Below are 14448 nucleotides of genomic sequence, written 5' to 3' on the forward strand. Positions count from 1 at the left end.
ATGCCGGGTGACAACAGCTTCCCTGAAATGTACGGTCTTCCAAAAGACCACAAGTCCAATATTCCTCTCAGACCAGTCGTTGCGGCCTGCGGCAGCCCAGTTACAAACATCTCCATAGTCCTCGAACGCATCCTCAATCAATGTCTCCAGTTCGTGCCAGCACACCTGGAGAACACTGTTGAAGCACTCCAGTGTATGAGGAGCGCGTTTCCCAACCTCAAGGCCCCGCCCGGCACCATCATTGTGACTATGGATGTGGTGGCCCTTTACCCTAGCATCCCGATTAACGATGGCATTGCAGCAGTCATGAGAGTCCTCCGACAACACGAGGGCAGCATCGATCTCTTCGGTTTTCGAATTGGGCAGGTCAAGGAGCTCCTCGCACATGTGCTGAGCTCCAACTACTTCCGGTTTGGAGCGCAGGTGTACCACCAGAAGGATGGTGTGGCTATGGGCAATAACCTAGCGCCCCCCTTTGCCATCCTGTACATGCATGACCTAGAGAGTTCGCTCTTGCGTAGTGCACCTGCCAGCCCAGTTCTGTACAAGCGCTACATCGATGATGTTTTCATTGTGTGGAACCTCGGTCCGGAACTTCTGCAGAGTTTCCTAGATCACTTCAATAATGCCGATCCTAATATTAAATTCACTCACCAATCCACGGAGTTGACTGGCTCAATCAATTTCATGGACACGACCGTCCATGTCTCACCAGATGGATCTATATCCTATGAACTATACCGCAAGCCATGTCACAGCGGACTGGTATCAGACTACAACTCGTCAGTTCCCAACCAGCAAAAGAAAGCAATTGCTTCCTCTGAGTTCCTGCGTGCCGTCCGCCTATCCTCCGATGCCGACACCCTAAAAAGAAGTGAAGAAAAAGTAACCAACATCCTAAAATTCAACAACTTCCCAGAGTCAGTTATAGTTTCGGCACGTGAACGAGCTATGCGCCCCCGACGTGTCAGAGTGCAGAATGAATACCGTGTCACCCTCAACCTACCGTTTCACACCGAGTATATCCACAACAAAATTCATAAATTACTCCGGAAGTACAAGATAAATGCCCAGCTGATTTACAGGAACCGCCGACTAAGTTCTATGATTTGCACGTCTGCCCTCCGCAAACCACCATGCCGCAGGTATGTAGACCCGTCCAGGCCCCGTAAACGGGGGCGGCCCAAAGCTGCTTGTGTCGCCTGCATGTCCGGTTCAGGGGCATGCACGGAGCGAAATGTTGTATACCACCTCGAGTGCAGGTGTGGTGATAAATATGTCGGAGAGACGTACCGCAGCCTCGCTACCAGGACAAAAGAACACAACGACGACGCACGCAACACAGTGAGCGGCACCGCGCTGGGTGAGCATTTCGCGGCCAAGCATGCATCTGACCCATTGCCATTGGGAGCAACGGCTTTCTCAGGTATCCGGGTTCTCGGTTCTGAGCGTGACCGCCCCAGGAGGAGGATCCGGGAGGCCATCAATATCAGGGAGCGATCCCCGGAAATTAACAATAACAGTGGCTGGGATCTGCTATAACACCACCTTACTGCGAGTGGCGCGGGGCTCTAGACACCTCACTGGTGGTGTGAGACTGGAACTGGGCTGTTATCACTGCTGTAGCGCAGTATCTACTTTCCTCACCGTTTGTGCTTGTGTTGTCATGTATATGTAGTAATGCACACCCGCCATGACGCGCTTTGCACTTCTCTACGCGCGCTGTCACTATGTACCGCGCTTTGCTTGCTTGCCTCCTTCTTTTATACTGCTGTTCTTTCCATGTCCACTTCATTCCTGATGATGGTCATAAAGACCGAAACGTTGTAACGATACCAATGGATTTGTGTGAAATGCAGTGCTCTCTTGAGTGTAGGCAGGTTGCCTGCAAACAATTCAAGTATAATGAAGCTGCGTGAAGCGTCCTTCAAAATTTTGAAATAATAAAAATAATAATAATAATAATAATACGAAATAGAGGTTGCGACTTCGGCGATGATTTTGTTTAGGAATGGGTTTGCTCCCACACTGGAGCTCGCGCTATTCCGCCGACGACTTGACACTTGACTGACTCACGACTGCCATCCAGAGAACACGAGAAGTCCATCGAACCTTCGACTCGGCAAACCTGCAAGAAAGCACCACTCCCTGCTCAATACACAGTGTTTCGGGGAATTCACCCCTCATCAGTTGAGCTTGAGTAGGCTGAGGAAGATTGTGCCTGAAGAGCACCACTTATATAGTGCTGTCCAGGCACAAACATCACCAGGGATACAAACTTACAGAGACACTCCGTTTCCAGCGCGACAAACACCTCGTGAACACCAGATAGCAGCGTGAGTCAGTTATCGCTCCTGGACGGTGAGAACAGACGAAGAGGACCCTCGGTCATTCACAACGCTGTCACCTCCAAACCACCTAGTCGCACGCCCGCGCTGGGCACAACAGTACGAAATAGAGGTTGCGACTTCGGCGATGATTTTGTTTAGGAATGGGTTTGCTCCCACACTGGAGCTCGCGCTATTCCGCCGACGACTTGACACTTGACTGACTCACGACTGCCATCCAGAGAACACGAGAAGTCCATCGAACCTTCGACTCGGCAAACCTGCAAGAAAGCACCACTCCCTGCTCAATACACAGTGTTTCGGGGAATTCACCCCTCATCAGTTGAGCTTGAGTAGGCTGAGGAAGATTGTGCCTGAAGAGCACCACTTATATAGTGCTGTCCAGGCACAAACATCACCAGGGATACAAACTTACAGAGACACTCCGTTTCCAGCGCGACAAACACCTCGTGAACACCAGATAGCAGCGTGAGTCAGTTATCGCTCCTGGACGGTGAGAACAGACGAAGAGGACCCTCGGTCATTCACAACGCTGTCACCTCCAAACCACCTAGTCGCACGCCCGCGCTGGGCACAACAGTACGAAATAGAGGTTGCGACTTCGGCGATGATTTTGTTTAGGAATGGGTTTGCTCCCACACTGGAGCTCGCGCTATTCCGCCGACGACTTGACACTTGACTGACTCACGACTGCCTACTCAAGCTCGCCTACTCAAGCTCAACTGATGAGGGGTGAATTCCCCGAAACACTGTGTATTGAGCAGGGAGTGGTGCTTTCTTGCAGGTTTGCCGAGTCGAAGGTTCGATGGACTTCTCGTGTTCTCTGGATGGCAGTCGTGAGTCAGTCAAGTGTCAAGTCGTCGGCGGAATAGCGCGAGCTCCAGTGTGGGAGCAAACCCATTCCTAAACAAAATCATCGCCGAAGTCGCAACCTCTATTTCGTACTGTTGTGCCCAGCGCGGGCGTGCGACTAGGTGGTTTGGAGGTGACAGCGTTGTGAATGACCGAGGGTCCTCTTCGTCTGTTCTCACCGTCCAGGAGCGATAACTGACTCACGCTGCTATCTGGTGTTCACGAGGTGTTTGTCGCGCTGGAAACGGAGTGTCTCTGTAAGTTTGTATCCCTGGTGATGTTTGTGCCTGGACAGCACTATATAAGTGGTGCTCTTCAGGCACAATCTTCCTCAGCCTACTCAAGCTCAACTGATGAGGGGTGAATTCCCCGAAACACTGTGTATTGAGCAGGGAGTGGTGCTTTCTTGCAGGTTTGCCGAGTCGAAGGTTCGATGGACTTCTCGTGTTCTCTGGATGGCAGTCGTGAGTCAGTCAAGTGTCAAGTCGTCGGCGGAATAGCGCGAGCTCCAGTGTGGGAGCAAACCCATTCCTAAACAAAATCATCGCCGAAGTCGCAACCTCTATTTCGTACTGTTGTGCCCAGCGCGGGCGTGCGACTAGGTGGTTTGGAGGTGACAGCGTTGTGAATGACCGAGGGTCCTCTTCGTCTGTTCTCACCGTCCAGGAGCGATAACTGACTCACGCTGCTATCTGGTGTTCACGAGGTGTTTGTCGCGCTGGAAACGGAGTGTCTCTGTAAGTTTGTATCCCTGGTGATGTTTGTGCCTGGACAGCACTATATAAGTGGTGCTCTTCAGGCACAATCTTCCTCAGCCTACTCAAGCTCAACTGATGAGGGGTGAATTCCCCGAAACACTGTGTATTGAGCAGGGAGTGGTGCTTTCTTGCAGGTTTGCCGAGTCGAAGGTTCGATGGACTTCTCGTGTTCTCTGGATGGCAGTCGTGAGTCAGTCAAGTGTCAAGTCGTCGGCGGAATAGCGCGAGCTCCAGTGTGGGAGCAAACCCATTCCTAAATAATAATAATAATAATAATAATAATAATAATTATTATTGGCATAATTTGGTGGTTGAAAATTTGGAACATAATTTGGCATGCTTCCGGAGGTAGAAGCATAAGTACATGATTGTCACCACAGTTCTAGTATTTAGAAAAGCGATCCTGTCAGCTTTTCTATTATTGTGTTCTCATGGCAGAAAAAACGACATCGCTATGCTACGTAAGTTTCTACGTAAGGTACTCGGTATTTCACTTAGGCTACGTAAGATTCTACGTCAGGTGCTCGGTATTAGATCTACCAACGCGTGGTAGCCGCGTGCTGTGCACGTGCACGGCAGACATTGTGTTGCAGTGCAGTCCGTTTTCGGATGTGCATGCGCGAGGCCCTACCTTCTTTGGAACTGTTTCTTGCATGAGCTGTTTCGGATATTTCGTGTCCTGGCTTATTTCGCTTCGGCTCCGCTGAGACCTCCTTTCACGGAATATTACTCAACGACAGGTGAGTTCACCAGTAGTTCCCTTTGATTCATTTGCTTGTTTTGACTCTTTCATTTACGAAAAGTGTGCTGATTTTAGGTGGAATACAATAAATAATGGAAAAGCTGACAGGATCTCTTTTCTAAATTTAGCTTTTCTGCTGTCGAGGTCTCCTTTTACGGAATACTCAATGACAGGTTATCTCTGAGTTGACCAGTTTCCTTCGATTCATTTGCTTATGCTTACCCTTTCATTTACGGAAACGTGTGCTGATTTTATTCGGATTTAGATCCATTCGTATCTCTTTGCCCTTGCCAACAGTGCGAAGAACGCGAGTTCACCTTCTTGACGGTAAGGCTTATGTTGCTGCTGAGGCTTAGATGTGTTGTCGAAATACTCATGTTCATTGTACATTGGTGCGTTACAAGTAAGGCACTGGTCATGATTGCTTCCGCCATTCCGTGCTCGATAATAGGGTAGAATCTGAATTTTGCAGTGGCATAGCATCGTTGGCAGTTCCCAATCTGGAGGGAAAGGTTCAAGGACGCATTGGCCGAGTATGCAAAATAAATTCGCATATCAGGGAAAATCTCCATTATGGTCCGGTTCATGCATTCAGTGACTTGTTTGCTTCATACGAAACAAGCCAATGGGTACAGTCTCGTCTCGTGAAAATCTCGTACGATTGGATTTGTTTACTCGAGTCTGGGCTGTTTGATTTGTGAGTAGCGTGCCGGCAGAGCAAGAATTACGATCTGCGATCTGTTTGTAGTACCTGCAGGAATGTGCTGTACATGTATCGTATTTTCTCTGTTGTTGTTTCAGTTGCCGTCATGTTGCTAAAGAAAGGTTCAGTGACTCATTTGTTTCATACAAGACGAGTCAATGGTTTGGTCTGGCTTAGAATCTTTCGCTGTAGAAGAAGTCTATTCGTGTCTCTATTGGAGAAATAATTGTATTCACTCGTTATAAAATAGAGTTAATTAAGACAAACTCACAGAACAAATACCATCGGTCCCTTGATGTTCGTCCTAAAGAGGTTTGACTGGATATCATTCATACTCCCCCAAAGTCGTGTAACATTATATTATTATGGAGTGCCTTGTTTATCTCTCAGTACCTCAAACCATTAAATCCTTGCACCTTACATGTATATACTCAGGATCAGTGTAGTTGTTGGAACGAGGTGTCGGACTCAACAATGTATTTATTTACATTTTAATACATGAAAAGGCGACGAGGAGACAATAACTTTATCAATGCGATTAATAGTATTAGTGAAGCGGACATTACAAAATGATGAATGAGAATACATGTGTTCTCATTCATCATTTTGTAATGTCCGCTTCACTAATACTATTAATCGCATTGATTTTAATACATGTTTATTGTTCCTACATTGTACTTTGCTGTGTTGTTTTAGACAATCGTGGACTTGTAACACTTTGAAGTCATTGAACTACTTCCAAAAGTTGTATCGACATCAACAGGATTACGATTTCAGTACAATATGATGCCGGATGACCTTATCACGACAACCCATGACTACAATTATAAACACAGAATCAACAAAAACATCTGCGGCACGCACCTGGTTACAATTCTCAAGTAAATGTGATTTAGGGTGTGGATATCTGAATTTTCTGAAAGACCATGACAATTTTATGACAAGAAATTCTGCAACAGCAACATCCACAGAATGACCTGCGTATAAAAAAAAGTATCACCGCCACTGCACTACCCATATGATTCCCCTGCAGAAGAACATGAATATGCAGGACTAGTGCCATTTTCTGCAAGAAAAGGCTTGCACATAAATGCGTATAATACGGTATTGAATTTGATATGATGCACGTGTAGAGGCGCTACATGTAGGCCATCGTTTAGGGCATTCCATTGGTGACACAATTATTATATATGTAATAATATCCTTAGCTAAAAAAACAAAAGAAATTATAGCAATAAAAACTGCTTTATGGCAGTTTTCTAAAAAAAGTTATTGTGTTCTAGTCCATGGACCCCGTCTAAAAGTAAGAAATTAACGAAATGGGATAGCCGAAAATTAAAATTTCACACAAATCCTCACAATAATCACAACACTTGAGGATCTTAGTTAAAAAAATACTGCTTTCAACACTTGTTTAGTCTGACCAAGAGTCCATCTTGGTCTGACACCTCAAGGGTGACTTGTACGAGTACTGCGCCAACATGCATGAATAGGAAAGAGGACCACGAGGGGAAAAGGTCTTCTCGCTTTTCATCCTGTGTGTGATCATTGTGAGGTTTTGTGTGAAATTTTAATTTTCGGCTATCCCATTTCGTTAATTTCTTACTTTTTAGACGGGGTGCATGGACTAGAACACAATAACTTTTTTTAGAAAACTGCCATAAAGCAGTTTTTATTGCTATAATGTACTATGTAGGCTACACAATTGCGTACAATGCACCTGATCAGTGCTGCAGTGCTGGTGGTCTGCATTGCAAAGGGTTCGGAGGTCATGCAGATACCGGTATGTACAATGCAGTGGTTTCAATAAAAAGCAGCAGGGTAGAAATCGTGGCAACACATTATAGTATGCTTGAACTCATCTTCTTCAAAGTTCTTTCTCACACTGATACAGTACGTCATGTAGCAGAAGATGCGAGTGAATCAGCCTTTACCAAGTATTCCGGGGCGGACGAGATAGTAGGGACCATTAGCATGCCGTGAAACGTCAACGGGAACGAGTTCATGGGAACGCACGTGAAACACGGCGTGATTTAGAATTAGCTTCTTGCGTTCACAACCGGTCAATGCGAGTCGGCTGCTTTGCAGTTTCAAACAGTTTTCTTCTATTTTTACTGGCAATGATTTTTGCGACCTTTTCCTTGAGAACAATTCTCAGCCTGACTGACTTTTACCCGAATGAAAGTGAAAGAAACCCCATGATAGCCACATCGCCGATGGATGGGTGCAGCAAAGGGTTGTGTTTACGAGGTCCATGCCAAAACATTCTCCGAAAGACTTTACAATGGAGCCCGGGCAGTCAGTTGAGAATATTTGAAGAAAAAAAACGTTTCGGAGCAGTAGACAAAAAATAAGCGAGCAAGCTGTAGCCTGGAACAAGCCTAATTTTTGGCACTTTGGTTACCCTCGATCCTGTTCTGTATCATGTTAGTAACGGTTATGCCAAAATCAATGGTCCTACTGGTTGTTTGGTACGTTTCTCCATCATGTTTAGGGTACCCTGTAAGAAGGCCTTAGGCCTGTGGGGATTGCCCTATCAAAAATTTGATAATAATAATAATAATAATAGTCCAACAAGAATGGGTGAAACATTTTCGAAATTTGAGAAAAATCGCAAACACAAAAGGAGGCGCGATTTATGGTGCTATTCTCCATATCATGATTGAAATCGCACGTACTTGACTAAACCCACTCGTTGTCTACTCGTTGTAGACCCCTCCGAACTCGTTAATTAAACACGAGTACATGTATGTTTTGTGGAAAAATGGGACGCGATCATGCACAGAAAATAGTTTGACCATGACTTCGCAGCGCGAACTCGAGTCGAGACAAGATTTGAGGAAGAAGCTCAGCCACTAGTGGACTTGCGGATTTGTTTTGACATTGGAGGTTTTTGGATAGCTCGGTTCTCCTGCCGACGTGTCGTGGAGATGAAGACGCGGGACAGTAATCCGTCACCCACGACGCGGCCTCTCATTCTGCGTACTGGACGTTGCAAGAAGCCGAGGAGGGGGACGCTTCGCAAACTCAAACGATCGATCGAGTTCCTGATAAACGGAAAGTGCGATCTCCATCACTAACGCCACTGGATTCGACTCCCGCGAAGAGGTCGTTCAGTGCCCCTCTTCACGGTCGACGAATCGTTCATCTCAGGTATCTGGCTGTGGGATTGTCTGTGCCAGAATCCTGGATGTGGCAAGCCGTACCCTGTTCCCCTTTCGGTGCCAGAATCCTGGATGTGGCAAGCCGTACCCTGTTCCCCTTTCCTTTTCATTATACCGCTCTCTCTCTCTCTCTCTCTTTCTCGCTCTCTTCCTCACATAACTTCAAGAAAACGAGTCCTCCAGCGTATGTTTTAAAATTGTTTTTACAAGATAGCCACAAACCATCATGGGGCAAACACCGTTCGCTATATTTCAGGAACAATCATTAATTTTTTTATGAAAACAGATTCACTGATTAGCTGGAAAGAAGTATGATAGAACAAATGCGACGAACTGAAAGAACAGCGGAAATGCATTCAGCTAGATTAACGCGACAGTGGTTTGGAACTTTAATTCTAGAGTAAAGCCGAGCAAAGCGACGAAAGGAAAAGGTGAAAGTGAGAAACAGCACATGGCGACATAGTGTATGTGAGTAAATTAGGAAAGCACTATGCCAGTGCAGGATATCACCAACATGAACATACACTGTATAACAATATGCATAGTAAATCTAGACACAGCTACTCTAAATCACGGAATGAAACCATGATTAGCAAGCCAGTATCACTGCACACATTGCTCGGTATAACTGTTCACCTAACCAAGTTTAGGATCGCTTTAAATACTAAAAACAGGTCGTTGGTGGACCTGTGCTACCCTTCGCTTGGTCTGGTCCTGATGTGGCTACTGTGTCAATTGAAAGATTTAAATCTCTAGATCGCTAAATTCCACGAGAGAGAGACAGCGGTGTGATGCAGCACTAACAGACATAAGACAAAGTCATGAGCAAGCTGAGGCGAAAGTTGCAGACATCGTGTCACAAACCAAAATTAAAAGAATAATGTGGTTTAATATCTGACCGTCCTAAATCCCTTATGTGCACTGTCTCCATAATAATTGGTAAAACTACGTTTCACAAACAACCTGCTGTTAGGACGAATTGCACTCAGGCGTTGGATTAGCTCCTCTAGTCCTATCGCCGTCCCAACGCAGACGATGTGGACGAAATTAAGCGGAGATGAACTGGATTCAAAGAGATGGATAAGCGTGAGATCGGAGATGGTTTCTTCCGTTCGGAAGCTGAAATGCTCCAACTGAGTAAGTTTCCCACAACTTTCAAGAAAGCTATGCAGCTCAACATTTGGGTGGTCAATAGTCAGCGCCTTCAGGTTTGGGAGCTTTCCGATGACAGCGCCCAATTCTAAGATGTTCGGGCAATGTTCATTGTTGATGGTACTGAGATGCAAGCACTCCAGTTGTGGACAAAGTGATGCAAGTGAATCGAGGTCTGCGGCGGACTTCAACGACATACCACGTAGTGACAGCGATTGCAGCTTTGAAAGCTTTCCCAGCGTGGCCAACTCACCAAAGTTCTCAGGAAGCACAATCCAGCCACTCTGGGAGTCGGTACGCCAAGGGTCACCAGTTAGGCCTGGCACACCAATGGCACCACCAATAGTTAGGCTTGACAAATTGGGACAGGCAGAAACCAGCATCTGAGCACTATGCTCATTTCCATCTCTGACATATCCTGCGTCAAGGAGTGCTTGCTGAGTCCGAAACTGGTAGGAGAATTGTCGCAGCGACTTGAAGCTTGCTGCCATTTTCACTAACACATCGCATGGTGCTGCTGTTTGCCAGCCAGATATGTCCAGATCCGTGAACTTGTTCTCGAGTCGAGAGAACTTCTCAATGAACTCAGCATTGTACATATCTTCAGCAAAATCCATTTCGTCTATTTTAACACAAACGCTCAGCTGCGTGATCTGTGGATTGTTTTTCAGGATTTCTAGAAATCGCTCTGCTGTGACATAGAGATCTTTCAGGACTAAGCGTTGAAGACATGGTAAACTAGCTGAAATCAGTTCGCACTCTATTGAACAGTACAATGGAAAACGTGAATGGTGGTCCGCCATCAGGCCTGCGTTAGCTAGAGTTGTACCGCACAGCGCTGTGGCGAAGACAACACGACGCCGGGCAATCTGCAGGCTTTTCAAATTTACCGACCTGGCTTGAAGTCGGTGCAGTATCTCGTTTAAACCAGTATCTATCCAATACCATCCGACGATTGTCAGATGCAGGGACATCTTTGCTCCTAATTCCTCCAGTGTATTCATGCCCGCCTCAGTAAAATGAGATGAGTAATCGTGCACATAATGAAATTTCCTCGCGGCAACAGTGACTCGAACATCTCGTAAATTCTCAAATTCAAGTATTGCGCCCAGGATTGTGAGATCGCTTCCCATGAGACACATGCTGAAGTCAAGCACGGCGAGGTTAGGCATAAATTTCAAACCTTTAACTACAGCATTTGTTGAGATTCTTGGTCTTGATGTCACGAAGTTCCCTCCCATCAGTACCAACTCTTTTACGTGATTTCCACATTTGCGAGCCATATCAATGAATCTCTTTTTCATGATTCTCCTAGATCCATGGCGGAAATCGAAAGACGTTGTCTCACATACCCTACCTTTCCAGTCAGCAGCGACCCTCGCGAATTGCTGGCAGACGGTTGCTAGGCGATGACTGTGATACCATCCATCCGGTAACTCCCTGAATATCAGTGCCCATACTTCATCCGGTAACTTGGGCAGCGCTGGCGAGGATACCAACAGTTGCAATTCGTCTTCTCCATTTTCGGGTTGTGGACGTTCTCCATATGGCTTCTTCCTCCTGCCTGCACAACTTGCCGAGTCCTCGCGAGCGTTCTCAATGGGACCAGTCGCCGACATTCTGCAAACCTAACCGACTTCACTATCGCTGTGAACACAACAATCTGAAACACAACCTACTCTTGTTCTTGTTGGGCTCCTATTTCAAACGCAATGGAACTTGGGTAAACTCACACCTTGTCCCTACCATGTATTCTCTCGAATGACTGAGAAATGTTCGACTGTTCGTAGTATACACGCTACGAACACGTAGATCAAGCTACAACCCGCTGGCTGTACATGCAGACCTTCATGCACGATTTTCCAGTGACGTAATTATGCTGCCAATAAGAAGTAATCACCTGCTGACTCCGAGTGCTGAGCCCGATTGGCAATAAAAATGGCTAGCAGAGACCGCTCCCTTGTTCAATCATCACACAGAGAAGAACGTAGGTCATAGCACTGTATCAAAGACCAGAATGATTACAAGTACGGTACAAGCACTAACTAGCTACTTCTACCATGTCTACGCAGATCGAAAGCAGCCAAGAAGTGCCTTCTCTAATCGATTGCGGGGGCACGAAACGTCACCACACTGTTAAAGTAGTCAATTATTATGACACACCCCCGAGCGGGGTCCCCTCCCTGACCCTGGCCAATCATGGACTACATTGTACAGTATATATAGGATATTGCACGGTTCCGAGGGGATTATTTTTCAAATCCCCAAGGCGCGCAGCGCCGCGGGGATTATGAAAAATATTCCTCGCGGACACTGTGCAATACACGCAGTATCAAGAGACGAGTACAATATGCAGTAAGTAAAGTTAGTTGCAGGGCAACTGGGTAGCCATTTCCCAAAGATGCCAAAATATTTCTCAACTTCTGTATTTCGCAACCATACCAAAAAAATTAGTGGAAATTGCTGAAATCGCATCCACATTAATTTTTCAGAAAAAGCTCAAATGTTGCTGATACCGCAACTCAAAATGAGCCAGTTCGTGTGCATATAATGATGCCAAAACTTGTGACAAGCAGAAAAGCAGCGGAAATAGGCAACACTGTGGCAACACTGCAGTATTCTGTGGCTTAGCATATACATGTACATGTAGGTACATGTATATGTGCATGGTATTAGATAGGGTTCAGCGGATAATGCCGGCATTATATTCGCCATTATGAGACTATCTGAGCATCAAAGAATTATGGAGCATTAGAAAGGAACAAGACGAGCATTATGTGAGGTTTGAGCAGCATAACGAGTTTCATAGTGGATAATGTCGGGAAATATCAAGTTTTTGGCAACAATCGGCTAAAGCCATGAGGTGCAACGCCACAGTGTATTGTACCGACACATGACTTTGTGATTTGTAGACATGGAACACCTTTAGCACTAATGCTACATTTACCTGACTACATACATGTAATGCCATTGCTACATAAAGTCTTCATGTTGCAATGCAGTCAGGTAAATGTACAGGTGATGTAGCATGCCCAACGTGCAACTGAGGCTGTTACACAAAACCCGTAACGATGATTTACGAGCAGTTCTTCTTTAGAAAGCATGGAGAGCCATGGAGGAGACTAGACGTACGCGAAGTGAATATCAAAGAGACGAAGAGGAGTTTCCCTGTTATGCCATAGGCTCTGCCCATAGCATCTCTAACGATACTGAAGAAAACACTGATGTATCGATAGATTTAATTTGGACCTGGATGAAGGAGCGGCTATAAACAGAAAGAGCGTGTTCGAAATAACTGCCTTTGCCGAGTCCAGGTCAGCAGGCTCGAAAAGAACTAGAATTTCTCATGGACGCAGTACCAAGTCGATTTGAGTGCTCAGGAGCGCGTGTCTAACTTTCCTGGTGAAGCACGTACAGTTCGTCGTGGACGATTTGAATGCAAGGCCTACAGTCAGGTGCTATCAGAAAAGAAGAGTATTGTGGCCAACCATTTGCAACCTCAGGAGAAGAAGACAGCGCAAGCAGAGGATGTAGAGCGGCGAAATAACTTCTGACCAAGTGTTTTCAGGATTTCCGCAAATGGGAGGGATCTCGATCTGAGATCGTCTCTCCACTGGCCTCACGTGAGCTGTTTCAGATGAAGACATTTTTCACAGAGTGGAAGCAGTGACAGCTTGTCTGCAGGCAGGAATACTACTTCTACTGATATGCTTCCCGCATCCAAATGATCACCAGCAATAATGGTTTCACCTCTCACTACACGGATAAGCAAGGGAAAGGATTTGATACACCCACTACGGAGCCACAGCCCTGCATCAAAGTTGCAATGGAGAGCAGCCAATGGAGACGTGATCATGTCTTATAGTGCTAAGAAGTGTAGCAGCGTCAGAGGCAGATCGACTAAATACGTCCTTTCCTGGAAGTTTGACAATGTGCAGCCTTTCTTCCATTTTTGTTCCAAACCAAGAGCATTATAGCCCTTGTTGAAGCATTATAATTAGCATTACAAGGCAGTTTTTGGAGCATGATGATTAGCATTATACGAACATTTTTGGAGCATTATCCGCTGGATCCTAGTATTAGATAATGCAATACTAGTACTTATTTCAAATGGTGAACGGTACTATTCGGCCAATACAATTTAAAGAACTCTTCCTCTCCTCTCCTCCATGCGCTCTCACAGCCGACTCACTGCTACCCTCGGTAGCCATTACACACACCAACCAAGGAAGGGTTGCAGGTAGATACTGCAATTCCTCCTGACAGCTGTTCCGCCTTCATAAGGCTCATCAGAGAAGGTGATATTGAATAGGATGATATCAGGTGGAGATGGTCAGATTTATACTACCAAAAAAAACATGGGCGCAAGATTACGGGCAAAGTGTGAGAATGGGAAGTTACAATTCTCCAGCAACAGTACACAGTGCCAGGGGTTCCAAGAAAATGGCAGGTGAGAAATCCAATCACAAGCTGCTAACATTAATTTTCTAACGGCTAGGTGACAGTTTAAGAATTTTGGCGAGCCACCAAACAAAGTGAAAGAAAGTAGAGTACTAAGCGTGCAGTGCAGTTTGGCAAGTTTGGCTTATCGTATGAAAGCGAGAGATATGCCATTCGAACCGATATCAAATTGTCTTTCTTCTGGACCATACTCGAAAAAATCGATGCACTTCCCCTTTAATTAATGCACGATTTTCCAGTGGCATGGCCATGGGTGGCCGATAAAATG

General features: G+C 45.8%; 1 protein-coding gene across 1 annotated transcript; it reads left to right on the plus strand.

The window, feature by feature from the left end:
* Nucleotides 1-4423, plus strand: LOC135819074 (uncharacterized). Its single transcript, XM_065332225.1, has 2 exons — nucleotides 1-885; nucleotides 4397-4423. Exons 1-2 carry the CDS (start codon nucleotides 1-3, stop codon nucleotides 4421-4423), a joined length of 912 nt encoding a protein of 303 aa, XP_065188297.1.
* The last annotated feature ends 10025 nt before the right edge of the window (nucleotides 4424-14448 follow it).

Source organism: Sycon ciliatum, chromosome 6 (genome assembly GCF_964019385.1).
Source record: "Sycon ciliatum chromosome 6, ocSycCili1.1, whole genome shotgun sequence".
Taxonomy (NCBI): domain Eukaryota; kingdom Metazoa; phylum Porifera; class Calcarea; order Leucosolenida; family Sycettidae; genus Sycon; species Sycon ciliatum.

Coding starts and splice junctions, on each gene's coding strand:
- LOC135819074 (XM_065332225.1), top strand. CDS start 1: ATGCCGGGTGACAACAGCTTCCCTGAAATGTACGGTCTTCCAAAAGAC. Junction 886..4,396: donor TAAAAAGAAGTGAAGAAAAA/GTAACCAACATC, acceptor TTCTCATGGCAG/AAAAAACGACATCGCTATGC.